The 19,799-nt window shown below is 39.9% G+C and overlaps 1 protein-coding gene across 1 annotated transcript; it reads left to right on the top strand.

Annotated features, from left to right (window-relative positions):
* Window positions 1-3,082: 3,082 nt before the first annotated feature.
* LOC137265890 (uncharacterized) lies at window positions 3,083-18,403 on the top strand. Its single transcript, XM_067801354.1, has 4 exons — window positions 3,083-3,252; window positions 9,962-10,136; window positions 14,710-14,891; window positions 15,296-18,403. The coding sequence occupies exons 1-4, from the start codon at window positions 3,097-3,099 to the stop codon at window positions 15,479-15,481; spliced, it is 699 nt and encodes a 232-aa protein (XP_067657455.1). The 5' UTR covers window positions 3,083-3,096; the 3' UTR covers window positions 15,482-18,403.
* The last annotated feature ends 1,396 nt before the right edge of the window (window positions 18,404-19,799 follow it).

Raw genomic sequence — 19,799 nt, forward strand, 5'->3', positions numbered from 1 at the left:
TGGTCTCTGGTGGTACAAACGAAAAACTATTCATGCATTATATGTGTGATTGTCATTGATTTAGTAAATAACTTCTTTTGATCCAATATTGATGTTTTTGTTTTTGTGCACTGTGCTCATAACGCAATGCGATAGTCGGGGTACCCGATACACTCTATGACTTGTATACTTTCCATCCACAACAGTCACTAACTCAATAGGTGGGATGCATGACCCACTCTGTGCTATCTACACATCACCACTTGGGCGTTCATACAATGTGCATTCTGAAACAGTCACCAAACAGCATATAGTATTTGCACGTAATGTATTAGTTTGGTTACCCGACACACTCTATACCATCTACAATAGCCACAAAATCACATAAAGTTAATCAATATCAATTAAACAATCCTAAACAGTTAAGTCTCGATATAATCTACACATCATCCCGGTGGGTGTACATACAACCTGCATTCTACAACCGCCACTAAAGAACATAGTGTTTGTACGTAAAGAAATAGTTTGTCTACTCTACAATGTAGAGTTAACCATTATCAAATAAGCAATCTTAAACCGGAATACAGAGTAATTGAGAAATACATTTTAACGACGCCATGTTCCAGATGGTGCTAGCGTTTGTGTCAAAGGTCGGAACATAGAGTTACTCGGCTCGTGTGGGGTAATAACTTTAGATTCTTATATAGAATGTAGAATTCCATAAGTCAATGATCATGCAGTCAAGGAGATGTTTCAACATTTATTGTGAGGTCAAGTGTGTGTTATACATAAACACATATACATAACAGATATTCAAACAATAGTCTAATATACACATTTCAATGGGGAATTAGCATCTCAAATGGTCGAGCTTAAATGTGTGACAGTTATAACATTTCCTTTTTCAACATAACATCAAATACAAATCATAATGGGAAATCATATTCATACAAATCTTTTTAACACATCTTTCAATTATGCCTCAGTTGTCGTTATATAAAACATATATAAACGATATTTGCTACTGAACCAAATATTCACTTTAGTTCAGCATAATAATGATGCAAAGCACATCTAATGTGTCCATACATGAGTGCAACACAGGCACAGCTAATCCATGACAGCAACTCTAGTTCACTTACATGTACAAATAGCGACTGAGACATTATGCGTGACGATGTTCATGCAAAATACTATATACACTATCCATAAATATAACATTTTAATCATGGCATCAAACAATATAATAACAGAGTTGTACAAAAAAAAGCTTACCTTAAATAGAATGTAGAATTCTGCAAATCCATGATCAGTCAAGAAGATATTTCAACATTTATTGTGAGGTCAAGTGTGTTGATAGGAAATCACTGACCTCTTTTTATAGCCAAAATATCACTGATCAAAGTTGGAATTCTTTTGCGCCTGACCGAAAATGTATAGTAGGTGTTTTAATTACGATTTTGATTGGTTGACCTAAATCAGATATTTTTACTAACGGTTACTGATTGGACAAGGCGAAATGAATTTTTGGAGGGGTAGACACGTGACCGTGACAGGATTATTACACCAGCTTAATTTCAGTTTGTTTTACAAATCTTCAGTTTACTTTCTACAGCCTATGTCACATGGCCGTGACAACAGTAGTTGAAGCTAATGAGCTTGGGGTTAGTTTGGCTGGATTTATTACGGTTGTGGTCTGCATGGTCCTTGCTGGTGCAATAAACAATAGCTTGAGTTTTAAGCTTGATATGTTCAATGGTATATGGCCTGTGTGTCAGCTTGAGCCATGACATGAAGGCTAATTAAAGTGACATTTCAATATTAGCAACTCTTCAAAATGAATGTGAACTTTCAGGCAAATACGTACAAAATACATACATACAGAAAAATAGGTGTGTCAAATATGTATAAAATGCATACATGCAAAAATATGCAAATACGAAGAATACGAAGATTAACTGTGCATTGTCACAGAGTTAATTATCAACAAAATTACAGTCAGTAAAGAATGGCAAAGGTAGAGGTTAAAGTAGAACAACGTAAAGTTCTTACCTGGGTAAAATAAACAAGGAGTTTATTACACGACAGTCACAGGATGATTTGTGACTGTGTGTCGTCCACGTTTAATGGCTATTCTAGTTATCATAGAAAATCCCATTCACTGATAAAATTGACGATAAAGTGGTTGTTGTGAACTTCACTTGCTGTATCTTAATCCTGTTGCCTAACTCGACTGACGATAAGGTGCCTACTGCTCATTTAAGTTATTATTAAATCGCGGGATTGTATAATGATTTTGATAAAAGTCGGTGTTGACGAGTGAAGTTCCCACAGAATTCGATTAGCCTATCTCAAGCTACCTACACATCCTACACATACAAAATTCTGGTCTCGGACGTTCGTAATCAGTGTGACCCTTGGCAGACTGAAGACTGTGAAAGGTGGCCAGTTAGTCTGTAACATTTCCATTTTAAAAACAAAAAACAAAACTGTCATAAACTATTCTGAAACATTGTGCATATTCCCCATGTTAATAATATCAATGAAGGAAACAATAACGAACTCTTCTTTTAGGTCAGAAGATCAAAACAACAAATTCTAATATAATATATTTCATCATATACAAACATATGCAGGCGAAACAAATCACACGCGGTGTCGATAACAACTCCTACATAGAGTTATAGTAGAAATTACTACGCCATTTCTAAGATTATTGCATGCATTACAGTTGCCAGCGTGTAGGCGAATCGACAGCGCAGCATACCCCAGAAACCATCGAACGGGTTATCGCTGCGAGGAGCTTGCGGCGCAAAGTAAACAGTAAGCTGGGCCCCGTCTCAAAATCGCGATATTGCTTTAGCGAACGTTAGCGCGCGCGTAAAGGGAGCCGGGAACCGCTTAAATAAACAGTTGAACAGTGGCTCCGAACCAGTTTGTAAATTCGCTTCAGTATGTATTTAGATATAAATATAGTTTGCTTGTATGTCTTTGTATATATTAACAAAATAAACTGATGGATTTTAACCATAGGCATTCATGAATTTCTACGCGTTACTTGGTTATTGAAGTCACATGACCTGTTTCTGTTCTAATTATAACATCAGAGTTGTCAACATGGAGGTCGGTGGAGAACTGAAAAGCGCGCTGACTTCAAAACCGGCTGTATATGTTATTGGTGGAACAGCTACGATAGCTGCAGCATATGGTCTTTATAAACTATGGCTGTATATGCGTGAAGAAGATGAATATTTTGAGAATTTGCACTCGAGCGTGAGTACATATGACACATAATTATGTTGACGGTTGCAAAGCTGAAAGATTGCATAGCAACCATGGCAAGAAACAATATCTAATGCCTACATTGAGAGATGAAGTTGGCTGAATGCCTCCTTCACTGGCTTCAGTGACTTTTGCCGACGGTAACTATTCTGACAAAGGTTAAAGCTCAACTCGCATCGTGTCATGTACAAAGGGCGAAGGAAATAACTGCTACTAGAACCATTTGAACTGAATCAGAAACGATCTGTGCACCAGTAGACCATGCATCAACAACATTGGGTCATATCTCTGTGTCACATGCAGCCTGGAAACACTTATGGCCTGAAACTGTTTTGAGGATACCAACGGAACTTCGTTACATAAGGAATGCATACAGGCATTTGCTGTGTACTTGGGTAAATAGGTGTAATAAGTTTAATCTTTTGGACTGAAACAAATGGCTTGCTATGTGTCTGTAGACATCATATTTTCACACAACATGATTAAATATCGAGGTTAAAAACACAGAAATAGGATCAAATTGAATCAATCACTATACCATCCAAGCATCTGAAAAAACACTACACTGCTGGGACATTTTGTTACGATCAGGCAATGATTACCATGGATATTTTTAAATAATGGCATGTGATGGGCATGCGGCCTCCTGACTGTTTAGGTGAAGAAATTTTGCTAATATGGACAGGAGCCCAGTCCCTTTGTCCATCACGGTCGAGAGAGCTGGCGCTGACCAATTTGCTGTTTGGTTTCGTTTTTAGACCATTGACGAGAAACATTATTCGCTCCGCATCAGTGCCCCTTTAAATATAGGAAATTGAGATGTGGTGTTAAAAGAAAGTAATCAATGAATTACTTGTAGTGAGATAAACTTAAATATGTGCAAAAGCAAATTTGATAAAACCATAACTTAGTGGTCACTGTTGATTCATTTAGTGTCACTGCCATCTGAAGTAGTAAAGCAGAAAAGATTGACATTATTCATTGGCTGAAAGCATTCTCTAGACAAGTCACATTTAGTGTTAGATAAATGAGTAGGTTGATCTGTGAAAGTTACAGTTAGATTGATCATGAACTATACAGACATGTTCTAGTTGCCACAACTGTAAATTATTTTCGAAAGTCAGTGACATGGTCAAATTTATACAGTAGTATAGGGAATGGGGAGAAAAACCGGTAGCGGGTACACTTTGCTCAGAAGCTTCTGAGTATAGCTAATTCTGCTACCAGCATATATATTTCAACAAGACCCTTCGATAAGACCACTTTTCGGCTGCTCCCAATTACTCCCAATTATAGTGTATTCCCAATTAGAGCTATGCGGGTACATAGACATAGAAATATGCCAGGAACCAAGCTCTCGCGAGAAGCATATACCGAGATCCGATCGGGTCGTTTGTCCATTCGGGAAGCGAAGAGGAAGTATCACATATCGCAAGCTCGATACACACGAATCCGAGGTGGTATAGACAAACCCACAACTCCTGATATATCCGAAGACTTGGAGGCCCTGCTGCAGAAGTGTCGCCCCATGTTGCTTTCCGACCGAGAGAAACAAATCCTGGAGCAATCGGGACACACCTTCTACGAACACTACCAGATCCCCAAACAGTTTCTCGAACTCTACTTGCTGTGCTTTCGTCAACTAGTAGAAGCCGGCAAAATAGTTGATTTCGTCTACATCTACCCACCCAACCAATTTCAACCCTCGGCGGGCAAACTCCGAATCATTCTCGCTGATAACTGCTATCCGGGCCCCAAGGACAGACACAACCGATGCACCGACTGCCTAGCCACTCTATCGGAACTGCCTGCTCTCTTCGGACCCGACAACTCTACGTGCAAGTGTGGTGCCACCGACCACTGCGTCGACAGCAAGAAATGCATTCTCTGGGAACAGAAAGCGATAGATAAATGGTAGCACCCCCTCCATGCAGCGAACATAAAAAAGCTGCGAACGTCCCAGAAGGAGTCTACTTATGCAAAAAGTTTGCTGTAGCGGGACACGAAGGGAAGAACCGGCTGTTATTACTACTCGATCCCCCGACTGGGGAAACGATTCCAGTCTATGGCTACAAGATACGAGAAACGATTCGGGCTGCCGGGGGAATAGAACGCCTACGGTTAGTGCGGGAACCGTTTCTATGCAAGCTCGGTAAAATCTGCTACTCACCTATATCAGAAAAGAAAGACGATAGAGAAATCGAATTACTGCTTCCAGACATTGGACGAGAATAGGTCCGGCAGCTCACCTAGTATTTTGGTAGATGCAGTCGTGGGCTTACAAAGGACGAATACTTATCTAGGCTAGTTTTTCGTATTCCAACTGCTTTTCGTGGTACCCTACTACTTTTTTCCCCTCAAAAAACAACACTCTACTGCATAATGAAGGGATCCCCACGTTTCGTCTTGGGTGTTTCTACCTTCTCGGTCGGTGTGTGCACTGATTTGCTGTGCTTCCAGGTCTTGTAGACGACCTTCCAGAGAAAAACAGCGGCTAGCGAAAGGTAGGTCCACCTTTGGGCTGTTTCTAGTATCTGCCGCACCTTCTGAATATCCAGATGGGTCTCTTCTTGTTCCTCCTCAACGTTTTCTATTTCCTCTTCCTCATTGTCCTTATCCAGCATCGACAAGATGTCGACCAACAAATTCGTGGTTTGCTCCATATGAGCCGGCAACGTATTCGTGGTTTGTTCCAAACGAGCCGACATCGCTGCAGTTTGCTTCACACTAGCCTCTAGCCTCCCCAAGCGGTTGTAGAAGTCCTGGATGGTGAACACAGTCGGCTCTGCAGCAGGCAATACGCTCTCGCTAGGGGGTAAGATGGCCGCAGGCAATACGCTGCCGGCAGACGTCTCACTAGCGGGAGCAGGCAATACGTCTGTGCTGGTCAGAGGTTCTACAGCAGGCTCTCGCCATATGTCGTAGAGTCTTGTGGATCCAATACCGAAGCGCTTTTTGACCTCGCTTGCTGGGAGCACCCCTCGAAGGGAGCGTATTTCTTGGACCTTTTCCGAAGACAAATCTCTTCTTGGTGGCATGGGGTGTTTTTCCTGGGAATATATATATACCATACTTCCTACTTGTCTATATAGGAACCAATCCTCTCCCAGGAAACTTCTAATAATGCTTAGCAATGCTTAGTAATGCTTAGCAAATGCTTAGTATTATTAAGCATTTGCTAAGCATTACTAAGCATTGCTAAGCATTATTAGAAGTTTCCTGGGAGAGGATTGGTTCCTATATAGACAAGTAGGAAGTATGGTATATATATATTCCCAGGAAAAACACCCCATGCCACCAAGAAGAGATTTGTCTTCGGAAAAGGTCCAAGAAATACGCTCCCTTCGAGGGGTGCTCCCAGCAAGCGAGGTCAAAAAGCGCTTCGGTATTGGATCCACAAGACTCTACGACATATGGCGAGAGCCTGCTGTAGAACCTCTGACCAGCACAGACGTATTGCCTGCTCCCGCTAGTGAGACGTCTGCCGGCAGCGTATTGCCTGCGGCCATCTTACCCCCTAGCGAGAGCGTATTGCCTGCTGCAGAGCCGACTGTGTTCACCATCCAGGACTTCTACAACCGCTTGGGGAGGCTAGAGGCTAGTGTGAAGCAAACTGCAGCGATGTCGGCTCGTTTGGAACAAACCACGAATACGTTGCCGGCTCATATGGAGCAAACCACGAATTTGTTGGTCGACATCTTGTCGATGCTGGATAAGGACAATGAGGAAGAGGAAATAGAAAACGTTGAGGAGGAACAAGAAGAGACCCATCTGGATATTCAGAAGGTGCGGCAGATACTAGAAACAGCCCAAAGGTGGACCTACCTTTCGCTAGCCGCTGTTTTTCTCTGGAAGGTCGTCTACAAGACCTGGAAGCACAGCAAATCAGTGCACACACCGACCGAGAAGGTAGAAACACCCAAGACGAAACGTGGGGATCCCTTCATTATGCAGTAGAGTGTTGTTTTTTGAGGGGAAAAAAGTAGTAGGGTACCACGAAAAGCAGTTGGAATACGAAAAACTAGCCTAGATAAGTATTCGTCCTTTGTAAGCCCACGACTGCATCTACCAAAATACTAGGTGAGCTGCCGGACCTATTCTCGTCCAATGTCTGGAAGCAGTAATTCGATTTCTCTATCGTCTTTCTTTTCTGATATAGGTGAGTAGCAGATTTTACCGAGCTTGCATAGAAACGGTTCCCGCACTAACCGTAGGCGTTCTATTCCCCCGGCAGCCCGAATCGTTTCTCGTATCTTGTAGCCATAGACTGGAATCGTTTCCCCAGTCGGGGGATCGAGTAGTAATAACAGCCGGTTCTTCCCTTCGTGTCCCGCTACAGCAAACTTTTTGCATAAGTAGACTCCTTCTGGGACGTTCGCAGCTTTTTTATGTTCGCTGCATGGAGGGGGTGCTACTTCCATATGCTTGGGTCCACCATAGTCGGGTAATGGGGTATGCCAAATATTACCCCGCCCCTGTGGTACCTCTGCTTTCTCCGATAACCGCCATAAGATACAAGACTCTTTCTCCTTACACGTACAACAGTCCATCAATTTGTTGATGAGGAGTGCGTATTGTATGCTCCAGAAAAGGCAGGCGTTGTCGTATAGGTTCTCTATATTCACACAACAGCTGTCAACCTCGATCTCTTCTGGAACCTCGAGTGGAAGTCGCTCCTGGGGTGTGTAGTCTATCGCTTTCTGTTCCCAGAGAATGCATTTCTTGCTGTCGACGCAGTGGTCGGTGGCACCACACTTGCACGTAGAGTTGTCGGGTCCGAAGAGAGCAGGCAGTTCCGATAGAGTGGCTAGGCAGTCGGTGCATCGGTTGTGTCTGTCCTTGGGGCCCGGATAGCAGTTATCAGCGAGAATGATTCGGAGTTTGCCCGCCGAGGGTTGAAATTGGTTGGGTGGGTAGATGTAGACGAAATCAACTATTTTGCCGGCTTCTACTAGTTGACGAAAGCACAGCAAGTAGAGTTCGAGAAACTGTTTGGGGATCTGGTAGTGTTCGTAGAAGGTGTGTCCCGATTGCTCCAGGATTTGTTTCTCTCGGTCGGAAAGCAACATGGGGCGACACTTCTGCAGCAGGGCCTCCAAGTCTTCGGATATATCAGGAGTTGTGGGTTTGTCTATACCACCTCGGATTCGTGTGTATCGAGCTTGCGATATGTGATACTTCCTCTTCGCTTCCCGAATGGACAAACGACCCGATCGGATCTCGGTATATGCTTCTCGCGAGAGCTTGGTTCCTGGCATATTTCTATGTCTATGTACCCGCATAGCTCTAATTGGGAATACACTATAATTGGGAGTAATTGGGAGCAGCCGAAAAGTGGTCTTATCGAAGGGTCTTGTTGAAATATATATGCTGGTAGCAGAATTAGCTATACTCAGAAGCTTCTGAGCAAAGTGTACCCGCTACCGGTTTTTCTCCCCATTCCCTATACTACTTATACTCTTAGAAAATGTATGGCTGCACAGGGCTGGCTATAAAATATAGTTGTAAGCCCACCATGTTACTAGCAAGCAGCAGGCCCCTTTGTAGACACTCTTTCATACGCTGAGAACAGATATCAGTTTCTCTGGATAAGACTGAGAAGCCTATAAACCTTTGAGCCAGCAAGTGAGGACATCACAATATTGTCTGGATATGTGTTTTAATGAAACACTGTAGCTTTAGCTGTGTCATGGAGCATTTATACATTATTTAGGCTCAGATATGAGGAAGACACTGACTCAGATCATTGTTATAACTGATATCAGTGACACACTTCACAGTTACGTTTCATACATGGCTCCAGATGATCATTGAGCCACTGAGTATGTAGTCAATGTGTCTCCATTCACTTTTGTAACTGACAGTTTTCTTTATGTGTTCAACATATTAATTTTGTACTCTCCGGGTCCTATTTTAATGCCATAATCATCCAAGCATCCAGATAACATGTCTAAAGCACAACCGATTGTGCACATTAAATGACCCAAGTCTTTTTATTGTAGCAATTTTAGATAAATAGTTTGCAAATACAAAGTGTTAGGCTATGGATCCCTCACATGTTGTTGTGTTTGGTAAATAACATGCTGACTCAACATCCAAATCGACACTTGCCTCTCAGAAGTTAACTTCAGCATACCCTTATCTAAAAACAAAATCAAATTCCTTTCAAAACAAAACATCTTCATGAAGTGGCAAAGTAAATGCTAAAATACAAATCCTAAACTAAAAATCTCTCCCCAAACCACAGCAAAACTACCATAAATCTGAAAATATTGACAGGGCAAAAACCAAATTACAAACAGGTCACACAAATTTAAATTCCTGTCTGCATAAAATACAACCAAAACATCAGACAAATGCACACACTGCAACAAAACAGAAACACTGAAACAAGTCCCATTATACTGCACTCACTACTAACAGCATAGATTGGCACAGTCACAATGATGCTTGGTAAATAATTACTTCAGATAAGCAATGGCTAATCATGAATTTACATGTTAGTTTTTGCTTTTTGGCTTTAAGTTTTTCTTGTCAGCGGAAAATAACACCTCATGTTTTCTGCAGCTCAAACATTTTCCATGTCAACGTGTTTTTCTATAAAATCATAAAACTTCTCTTCTTACTTTATCATCATATTGTTTTTTAGCAGTTCTTCTGCAGAAAGATTATGGTTTGAAGAATCTGTTTCTGTATTCAGAAAGACCAAAGTGAGCGCCGAGTGTTGATCATTGGCCTTGATGGAGCAGGCAAAACCCGCTTTGCTCGTTGTTTTTGTAAGGGCCGACGGCGACTCAGTACAACAGAAGAGACCACGATTGGCTTCTATGTGAATTCTGTCATGCTGGGATCCATCTACCTCAACATGTGGGATGGTAAGATAACAGTTTCATTTACCTTATATATATGACTGTACAGAAGGATCCAAGACTCAATCTGAAAGGAGGCCTTCGATGGCACCGTTTAGGACATGACAGATCCATTCTTGTTTATGACCTTCATTCCATCCACAGTGATTATGTCATAACAGCCTTGATAAACATGCATGGATTTATCCAGGATTCATAATTAAATCCCCTCTGTATGGGTACTTAGAGACAATCAAAGCCTTTTTCAATTTACAAAGTTCTGGGCATCTTGTGACCTTTGTGTACATATACAGTTATATATGTGTCTGGAACTGTGTATAAATGAAACAAAAATAAAGAAATTTTAAGAAACTAATACTAAGTTCAAAAAACAAAATATACTTAATTTTATAGATTGCATATAGACCGCAGACCTGCTAATACTGCAGTATACAGTTTCACCCTTAAAAGTCAATACTGTGTGTATCCTCCGTGTGACTGCCGGACAGCCCACACTCTCTTTCTCATACCGTTTGTCAGCCTCATGATCCTCTGATGGGGCATCTCTGCCATGTACAGCAACTTCCAGCTGGCCCAGATTCTGTACAGGAGGATCCCTTTGTTGCACAAGAGGACCAATCATGTCCCAGATATGCTCAAAAGGGTTGAGATTGGGGCTTATTCAGTCATGAGATGTCAGAGAGTGTTGAACTAAGTTCTTTGTGTATGTATATGTAGAACATTGTACTAGACATTTCAAGCATAGAGTTGTGTATGGATGATTTCTTGGGAAGGATGGAGCTTCTAGTTGCAATTCAAATCAAATGTATCATCTTAAATAAAGTTATTATGAAACATGGGTACATACTGTTTGAAATGCCAATTCATTCTAATTCAGGTTCATGGTCCATTGTAAGGTTCAGATTCAGATTGTGTCATTTACACTCTGCTGGTTCAAAAATTGTACAGCAAAACACAGTAAATAAAACAGGTGTAGAAATAATGCAATAAGATTGTTTCACACAATGGATTTTGGCTCAGTTATGTATCTTCGTTTTTAAGGTAATTAGTCACACTTTGACCAAATGATGATTCCACATTACGCAGCTACCACATTGTAAACTGCATATCATGTCACCAGACATGTCTCTTGTTTTTAAACCGATACACTTATTTTTAGTGTTGGGAACTGGACACCAAATTCACTATCAATAATTGGAGAATTTTGGGGAAATGATTGTCACTTGTGAATTATAATCAAAATATGCTGAGAGAAACAATTAAAGGATTACAAGAAAATTCAAGTGTTCCTTCAATATTTTCCAGTTTTTATCACCAGCTTTGAAGTGAAGTGATGAAAACTGGAATATATTAAAGTAGCACTTGAATTTTCCTGTGATCCTTGATTTGTTTTTCTCAGTATATGTACATTTTTATTGTAATCAATTTTAAGGGTTTTCCTCCATTTTTTTTAATATCCCCAATTGCACATTTAACTTGAAACGGGGATATTGTCTTAAGCGCCATCCTTCGGCTCATATGTACATACGAATTAAGAACTGTTGACTAGATTCTTTTCATATTTTGGACCTAGGTTCATCACAGTGGAAGAAAGGTCCCAGTCGGGTTTGGTGACCTTGACCCTCAGTTCTAATTCACAAGGGACTTTAAAGCTTTTCCTCTGTCAGAGAGATATATCAAGAACCATTCATTCGATTTTCTTTGGATTGAGCAACAAGCTTTATCTATGGAATGCTCAGGGGCCAGTTTATTTTGGTGACCTTCACTTAATTTTCAAGATGATTATGCTTTGAAGATTTCTTTATGTTAAGTTGCTTGTTAAGACTGTCATCGAAATATTTCAAGAACTGTTTGCTTGATTTTCTTCATATTCAGCACCAAGCTTTATCTGGGGAAGGTGCAGGTCCCAGTCAATTTCGACTGACCTTCATTTAAGTCCTGGCAACACTTTGAAGATTTTTTCATGTTAAAGAATGAAGAGGCTTTTTTTGTACTCTTTTATCCCGTACTTATGAAAGACTTGAGGTTTGTCATAAGCGGAACACCAAATTCATTGTTAAATAAACTTGTGGTTGATTAATACCAAGAGATTAAACGTTGCCGAAAAGCTGTCAGCTTTACTCTCTACCAACGAAACCACAGACAGGTTACGTAACTCTGTTTCCAGAGCACTGTAGCGAACTGTCATGTGAGGAGGGATTTTCAGTTAGTTGTAAAGCAAATGTGTTAGGATCTTGTTATTTAGGTGATTTCTTAACGTCAACAAGAACATGCTGAATTGTTACGTTGATGTTGCTATGATGGTGTTATCAGGCACAGATTTCCTCTGAACCCTGCAGCTTGTGCTAAATGTGTTGTTTGAGTGCGCGAAGCCTGTAGTCTAGATTAAATCCAGTGGTTCCACCCCTACCTCGGTTCCAAGATTGAAAATGCTTTTTAGATTCTTTTCATTGTGTCAAAAAAAACCAAGTACTTACTAGTTGCATTAAATGATTGATGACCAAAAGGATTTTGCATGGCACAACTTGTAACTGACCGATTTCTTCTTTGGAAGTGAGGTTGTGGTCAAAGTGACAATAGTATTGTAAGTAGTATTCTATTGACTCCCAGTATTGAACACGATTGAATTCATGATGTAAGTAATGACATGCAAAATCCTATTGTTCATCCATCAATCAAATATATATTTTACTACAAGAAGAAAGTAGTTTAGATTTTGTAACTCGGTGAAAACCAATGAAATAGACATTTACTTACTAAACCAACATTGATTCTTAGACTGGCAGATGTTCGCAACTTGATCCACTTTTTTTAATATTGTGTCATCATGACCTTACATCATTTTGAGAATCAGTTCGATTTTGATTTGTTTTCATCAAGTTAGAAAATCAATGCTCATAGTTAATTATGTTTTTGAGTCATGCCCAAAAGGATTTTGCGTGACACAGCTTGTAACAGTGATTTATAAACATAATGACAACAAGTGATTTTGACAGAATCGTCTATGAAAACAAGTTGTAACTCAGGCGCTGGTCAAAGCAGGTGACATGATAAAATGACAGTAGATTGTGAAAACATGAAAAAATTTCATTTTTATTTAACATTGTCACAGCTGCAGGTTTACACAAGCCAGTAAACAAGATCATTTATGAATGTACATGTTTTCTACAGTTTTCCATATACACATATCTCACATTACACCATGGAGTCACATTCCTCTGATTGGTTGAAATTTGATTCGTTTGGAGAGAATTGTGAACTTTTGTCAAAAAGGTTTATTTAAGGTAATCAGATGTTGAAATGAGTAATTTTAATGATGGGGTTTCATTTATGACATTGCCAGTAAATGATTCATGCATTTGTACCCCCCAGAGTATATGTGATCTTTAAGCTACATGTTAAGCTTGTCATCGAGATATCTCAAGAACTGAATTTTTTTCATATTCAACACCAATCTTTACATGGGAAAGGCACAAGGTCCAGTTGATTTGGGTGACCTTCACATAACTTTCAAGGTCATAGTGACACTTTGAATATTTCAGCATGTTAAACTGCTTGTTAAGTTAGCGAGATATCACTGGATTCACTAAATCTTTTTCATAGACTTTCAAGACTTCCATTGAATGTTTTTCAGCTATTGATTTCTTTATCACTTTTTTTGCATATTTTATACACTGTGACATTCATATCAAGGTCAAAGTGAGTTGAAAATATTTGTGAGTTTGGACTTCTACAGAGCAAGATATCAAGAGAGCTTTACTGGCCATGTTTTTGTTGACAATTAACTTTATCTTAAATTACGACCTTCACTTTCATTACTATTTAAGTTTAATTTGATAATTTGGGGTGGGGGACTATGTGACGTTAGTGACAATACTTGTTCTAATTAATGTTTAACAAGTACTGTCATGCAATGACATGCATGCATGCAAGAAAGACCCAGGAATTGTAAACAAACAATAAAAGTGGATAAAATTATTTAATGCACATGGCTTTATGCCGCTGAGTGCATGTTCGTTCATGGATATTTGTTTTTCAAGGGCGTTATACTAAAACAAACAGTTTTTCCGATTAATTGAAAGTATGTTTTTCACAATTGATAATCATTTTTAATCCTTCTTCCAAGTGATTTTCGATCATCAGACCACCACTCATTATTCAAGTCTTTTTTCGTCTTTACATCTAGGTTTTTCTCATTATAGGACATGTTCAAAGTGAGAGGTAAACATTTCATGACATTTATCTAAAGACTTGTCCAAAATGAAGTATGAGCTGGATAAAACTGAAGCAGATGAAAACCGTGCTACGTGTTGACAGACAGGATATTGTAAGATCATAGATATGATCCCGATGGGATGAGTATGTTGCTGGCCTGTGGCAGATGTACAAGGCTTCTCATGGAACTGTGGGAAGAAGAGTGGCCATCAACAGACAGCTGTCAGGAAATGTCTTTTGTTATATCCAACATTAATGCACGATAACAATTATAAATACTGCCGAGGAAGAGGACTTGGTTCTATTAAAATTGAGTGTACAATTGTCAAGGAGACATGTTATGCTTTGAGTTCTTCTGTTGCAGTGGGTGGTTCGGATATGTGCCGGGCCTACTGGAAGGAGTTCTTGCTGGACTTGGATGCCATCTGTTATGTTGTTGACTCATCAGATGCAGCCCGCCTGGATGAGTCGAGACAGGAACTCCACACTTTCCTCACCCAAAAGAAAACAGAGAACATCCCTCTCATTATTGTGGCCACCAAACAGGTAGAACATCCCCATGCACTTAGATGGAACATGTCTCTCAGCCTGACTGGTGCCTGATGCAGTGTGATAGTGATGGAAATTTATAAGTGAACACATCGCATGAACTAGGGTTTTGTTGCTGATGTATCCATTAATATTGCTAAAAACCATGTAAAACCACGCTCACTCACTCACTCCCTATACGCAAAACACCATATCTGACATCATAATGTAGGACAGAACATCAATATGAAATTAAACATCTGTGTTGAAATACTGTAAAGATTTATATAATATCATGTGTCGTTAGCCCAAGATTATTATTTACATTTTCATGTGTTCAGGTATATTGTGTAATCTCTTATAGACCCTGGGAACATTTATCAAATTCAATATTCACTCCTATTTGACTGTTCTTCTTGCAGGATAAGCCACTGGCAATGAAACCAGACTTGGTGTACAGCTATATGCAGCTGGACAACTTTGCCAAGACCCGTCCAATCCACCTTGTCTCAGTCCAAGCACCAGACCACGGCCAGCGCAAGGGCTTTATGGAAACATATCGCATCTTTGAGAGTCTCCAGAAGAGGGGGAAGCACAAGTCTGCTTGATTGTTGAGTCTTCACAATAGAACATGTACAGTTCTCCAGTGTTCTGAACTCCATGTACAATCTATCTGCTGTTGTCTTGTTACCATGGTGATGTTATTTACTATGCTTAGTATACATTTACATTTGTGTATTGTTTGTCTTTACTAGAAGTTTTTGTGATGGTCATAATATGTAACGTTTTAGAAAATATTTACAAAAATATTTAATAATACTTTTATGTGAATAGTTTGCAATATATATGGTTTGCTGCCATTTTTGTGCTCCGCATCAAATGTATTTTTCATTGAGTTATCTCAATACATATCATATTTTACATATGTTTTCTACACAATGGTTGTGATATGACACTGGGCTGTTCACATGTTTACACATGCAGCCAGGTGAATACTTGTAATAAGTTATTACAAATACTGTAATCTACATGCAGTATCTATTTTAACAATATCTTTGCTTTTATTTTATGGTGATGTGCTATACGTTATTATTTACTGTTTTGTTTTGTTGCTTGTCTTTTAATGCCAAGCATGTCTTTATTGCAATATGCACTTTTTTCAGCACAAGCTTTCTAATATACAGGTCAATATTGTTTTGTATTTCTTTACATTTTCACAAATGTAGACAACTAAGAATGCTGTGAAAAACAAACTTACATGACCAGTGAACTTAGATCGCCCAATGACAATCTGATGTGGTTAAAGGGCCCTGGTCCTTCCCTACATGCATTGGAAGAGGGAATGTACAAGGTCCCGCACCCTTCCTTTCTGTACTGCTAGAGAGGAACTCTGCATGTTCTGGACATCCTCAATAAACAGCGGAAGGATCTGAACGTGGTCCAGTGTACATTTTGGTAACTTGATTGTACAAATGTTGTTAAGTGTGTATTAAAATGTGACAGATGAAGACTTAAGATCACTTTGAGGAATGGGATCCTGGTACCTCCCTCTATGCAGTGGAAGAGGGGATAAACATGGTCCAGTTCCTCCGTGTTTACAGTGGAGGAGGGATTCAGCATGTCCCAGGCCCGTCCATCTATAAAGCGGAGGGTTTCTATATAATCCAGGTCCCACCCTCTGTGCAGTGGTTGAGGGGTTCTGTATGGTCCAGGAACCCATTTCACAAAACTGTCATAAGCCTAAGGTCTTGTAACTTTTCTTGTAGCATTCCTTCTTCCTGTGTTACAGTATAGGAGGTATGAATTCTATGAGAAAAGTTACAAGACGTTTGTGATACAGGGCCCAGGTCCCTCCCTCTATGCAGTGGTTGAGGGGTTCTGTATGGTCCCAGTCCCTCCCTCTATGCAGTGGTTGAGGGGTCCTGTATGGTCCCAGTCCCTCCCCCTATGCAGTGGTTGAGGGGATCTACATTTTCTAGGTCCCTCCTCCATGGAGTGGAGGAGGTATTCAACATGAATTGGACAGTTTTACAACAATCTTATCCAAAAAGGTCGTAATGACAGTGTTTTCTGGTCATGGTCAGATCAAAAAGTAACGAGACAATTTTGTTGAAGAGAAATATTGTGGTGTGTAATGTGAAGGAAGCATAATCACTTTCAATGAAACATTACCATCTGGTCACATTCCTCATATGAAAAGCAATCTCTGCAATGTGAAATATGCATGTTGAATGAAAGTGGTCAGACAGTCATGATATAATGGTTTTACTGACCTTGTGTATAAGACTATTGAACTAAGTGTGTGTCTGGAGAGTGGTAGGCTGGTGCTTCTATCACCGGCCTTGTCAAATCAAAAGCATTAAATGCATGTATGTTGACATACAACTATAATAATCTTAGAAATGGCTTTAAACCCTTTTCACCTCATTATTGGTGTAACATGTATTTAACACTAACAACACTGAACATGTTTACACACCTACTGGCAAACAAGGATAAGTTGAGCACCAACCTGACAGTGGACACGCATTAGCATATTTGAGACCCTCCTATTAGCGCTTGCCATTTAGAGTGAAAGGGACACAGGGTGTCCATGATCAAGTGTAGTATGATGGGTGAAGCACATGACCTGTCTTAAATGATGGAATCAATTTCATCGTCATGTACTACACGTGCATTAACCTACATCAGTTCTTCCTTTCACAAACCAAATGGGTTTGCATACTGCCAACTTCTTGTAAACACATTCTCTGAACTGGTCCAACTTATCCTTGTTTGCCAGTAAATGTCTGTGTTTTGGCAACAGTGTCCATAGTCTTTGGTTTGTCACATTGTGATTCTTATGAGGACATTGCCAGACTTTGATTTGTATATAATGTGATATTACTTGAAGGGTCTATGGCTGTCATTGTAAAAGGTCTATGTAAATTCACCGCTTAATGGTATTCAGTAAGTGAGTATGGTTTTACCCTGCTTTCAGCAGTATTCCAGCAGTATCACTGTGGGGAACAGCAGAAATGGGTTTCATGTGGGGAATAGATCCTGAGTCTTCAGCGTGACTAGAAGATGCTTTAACTATGAGATTACCCCACTGCACTGACCCTCATTGGTTAATAAATGTGCAATGTAGTTAGGTAGAACAGTGGTTGCATCATTCGCTCAGCATGCCAGTGGCAGAGTTTGATTTGCCGCGTTGGTAGAAGGTGTGAAGTCCATTTCTGATGCCCTGTTGCTGTGATATTGCTGAAGGCATCATGAAAAGCAACTCACCAACTCTCACTCACCGCTTAATTAAAACCTTAAAAATTGTGATTTGTCTCATTATTGTTCTGTTATTGGTGTATTATAATTGTATGTTTGTTTCCTTGTATGTTAAAATTGTTTTTACACACCAAGACCATTTCGTTAGAACATTTCTGTAACACCATGTGCCAACTGACATTGTTTTTAATGCTCAAATGTATCAATGGACACAGCCTAAAAGTCATCACTAGCACATTGATATGTTGGAAATAAAGATATGCTGAAAATGTTCTGTGTTTATGTTTATTTTCAAACAGGAATGTTAGGAGTGAACGTCAAGTTTGTCATGTCTTTGCCAGCAATGATGTATCTGACGTTGAGTGGGTTTGGTTCACTGTGGCTCCAGTGTGGTTGAGCAATATTTCATAGAGCAAAAACCTGATGAGAAGCAGGTGTTAGATGTTAACTACATCTTTCTAAAGCCCTGAAGGACAGTTTCTCTGGGCCACAAAAGGCGACTATGCTTGTCGTAAGAGGTGACTAACAGGATCGGCTTGGTTCCCAATTGCACAGATTGATGCTCATGTTGTTGATCACTGGATTGTCTGGTCCAGACTTGATTATTTACAGACTGCCGCCATATTGCTGGAATATTGCTGAAAGCAGCGTAAAACTAAACTCACTCACAGATTCTCTGGCAAGACATGAATCACAATCATGGTGAAACTGGGATTCAGACTGTGGCAGGCAGGCACGAGATGCAATTGTTGAGCTCGGATCACTCAGCAACCAATGCTTCCAACAGTGATGTTATCCAAATGAAGCAACCACAAACCTAGAAATGGGTTGCTATGGTTTTGTTTGTATTTTAGAAGACGTCATTGTAGTGATGTAATGCAAAAAAAGTACTTCGTCGTCTGTCTTTGCTTTAGGCCATTCTGTGAAGCATCTTAGAATACCTTTTTAAGATCACCTGTAACTAAATAAGTAGGTTGTTTTGCCTGCATACAAAAACATGATCCTTCACCTGTTATTAGGCTTCCAAAGAACATACCACCTGGGACATAGGTGAGTCCAGTCAATTAACACTCTGCAATTTGCTGTGTAGAGTTACTTCCTTTCAACTTGCTTGCACTTGGTGATCATGCTGTTTAAAGTGGTATAACATTAAAGTCACCTTCACATCCATCCACTGTCAGGGCTCCACGTTAGGACCGTATCAGCATATGTACGGATAAAAATATGCATGATACGGTAGGAAATAATTTAGAAAACGTAGCACATACACACCACAGCAACAGGGTATGGTTGAATCATTTACAGACGTATGTTATCTGAAAATGTGTTTTATTGTGTATGGACATGTTTACACAAGAGCAGCAATGGTGTAGTGCAAAACAAAACACAAGATTGCTGTTACTCCATTATATTCCACTCTAAATGTACTCATAAAATTTTCCTGTACTCCTATATTGACAAAATAAGGAGAAATTACACAAATTATTTGGAGCCCTGCACTGTAAGCCTGTCACAATCACTTGCCACTACCATCGGGGTCTAGGGTTGAGGGTAACAATTCCTTGATACGATATGTTGTTAAAGTGTTTTTGTTTCAAGGGACTTAAGCCTGAATGTCACTGAAAGTTGAACTCTGGTGCAAAAGCGATTACCAGTTTAGTTGTG

Source organism: Haliotis asinina, chromosome 15 (assembly GCF_037392515.1).
Source record: "Haliotis asinina isolate JCU_RB_2024 chromosome 15, JCU_Hal_asi_v2, whole genome shotgun sequence".
NCBI lineage: Eukaryota > Metazoa > Mollusca > Gastropoda > Lepetellida > Haliotidae > Haliotis > Haliotis asinina.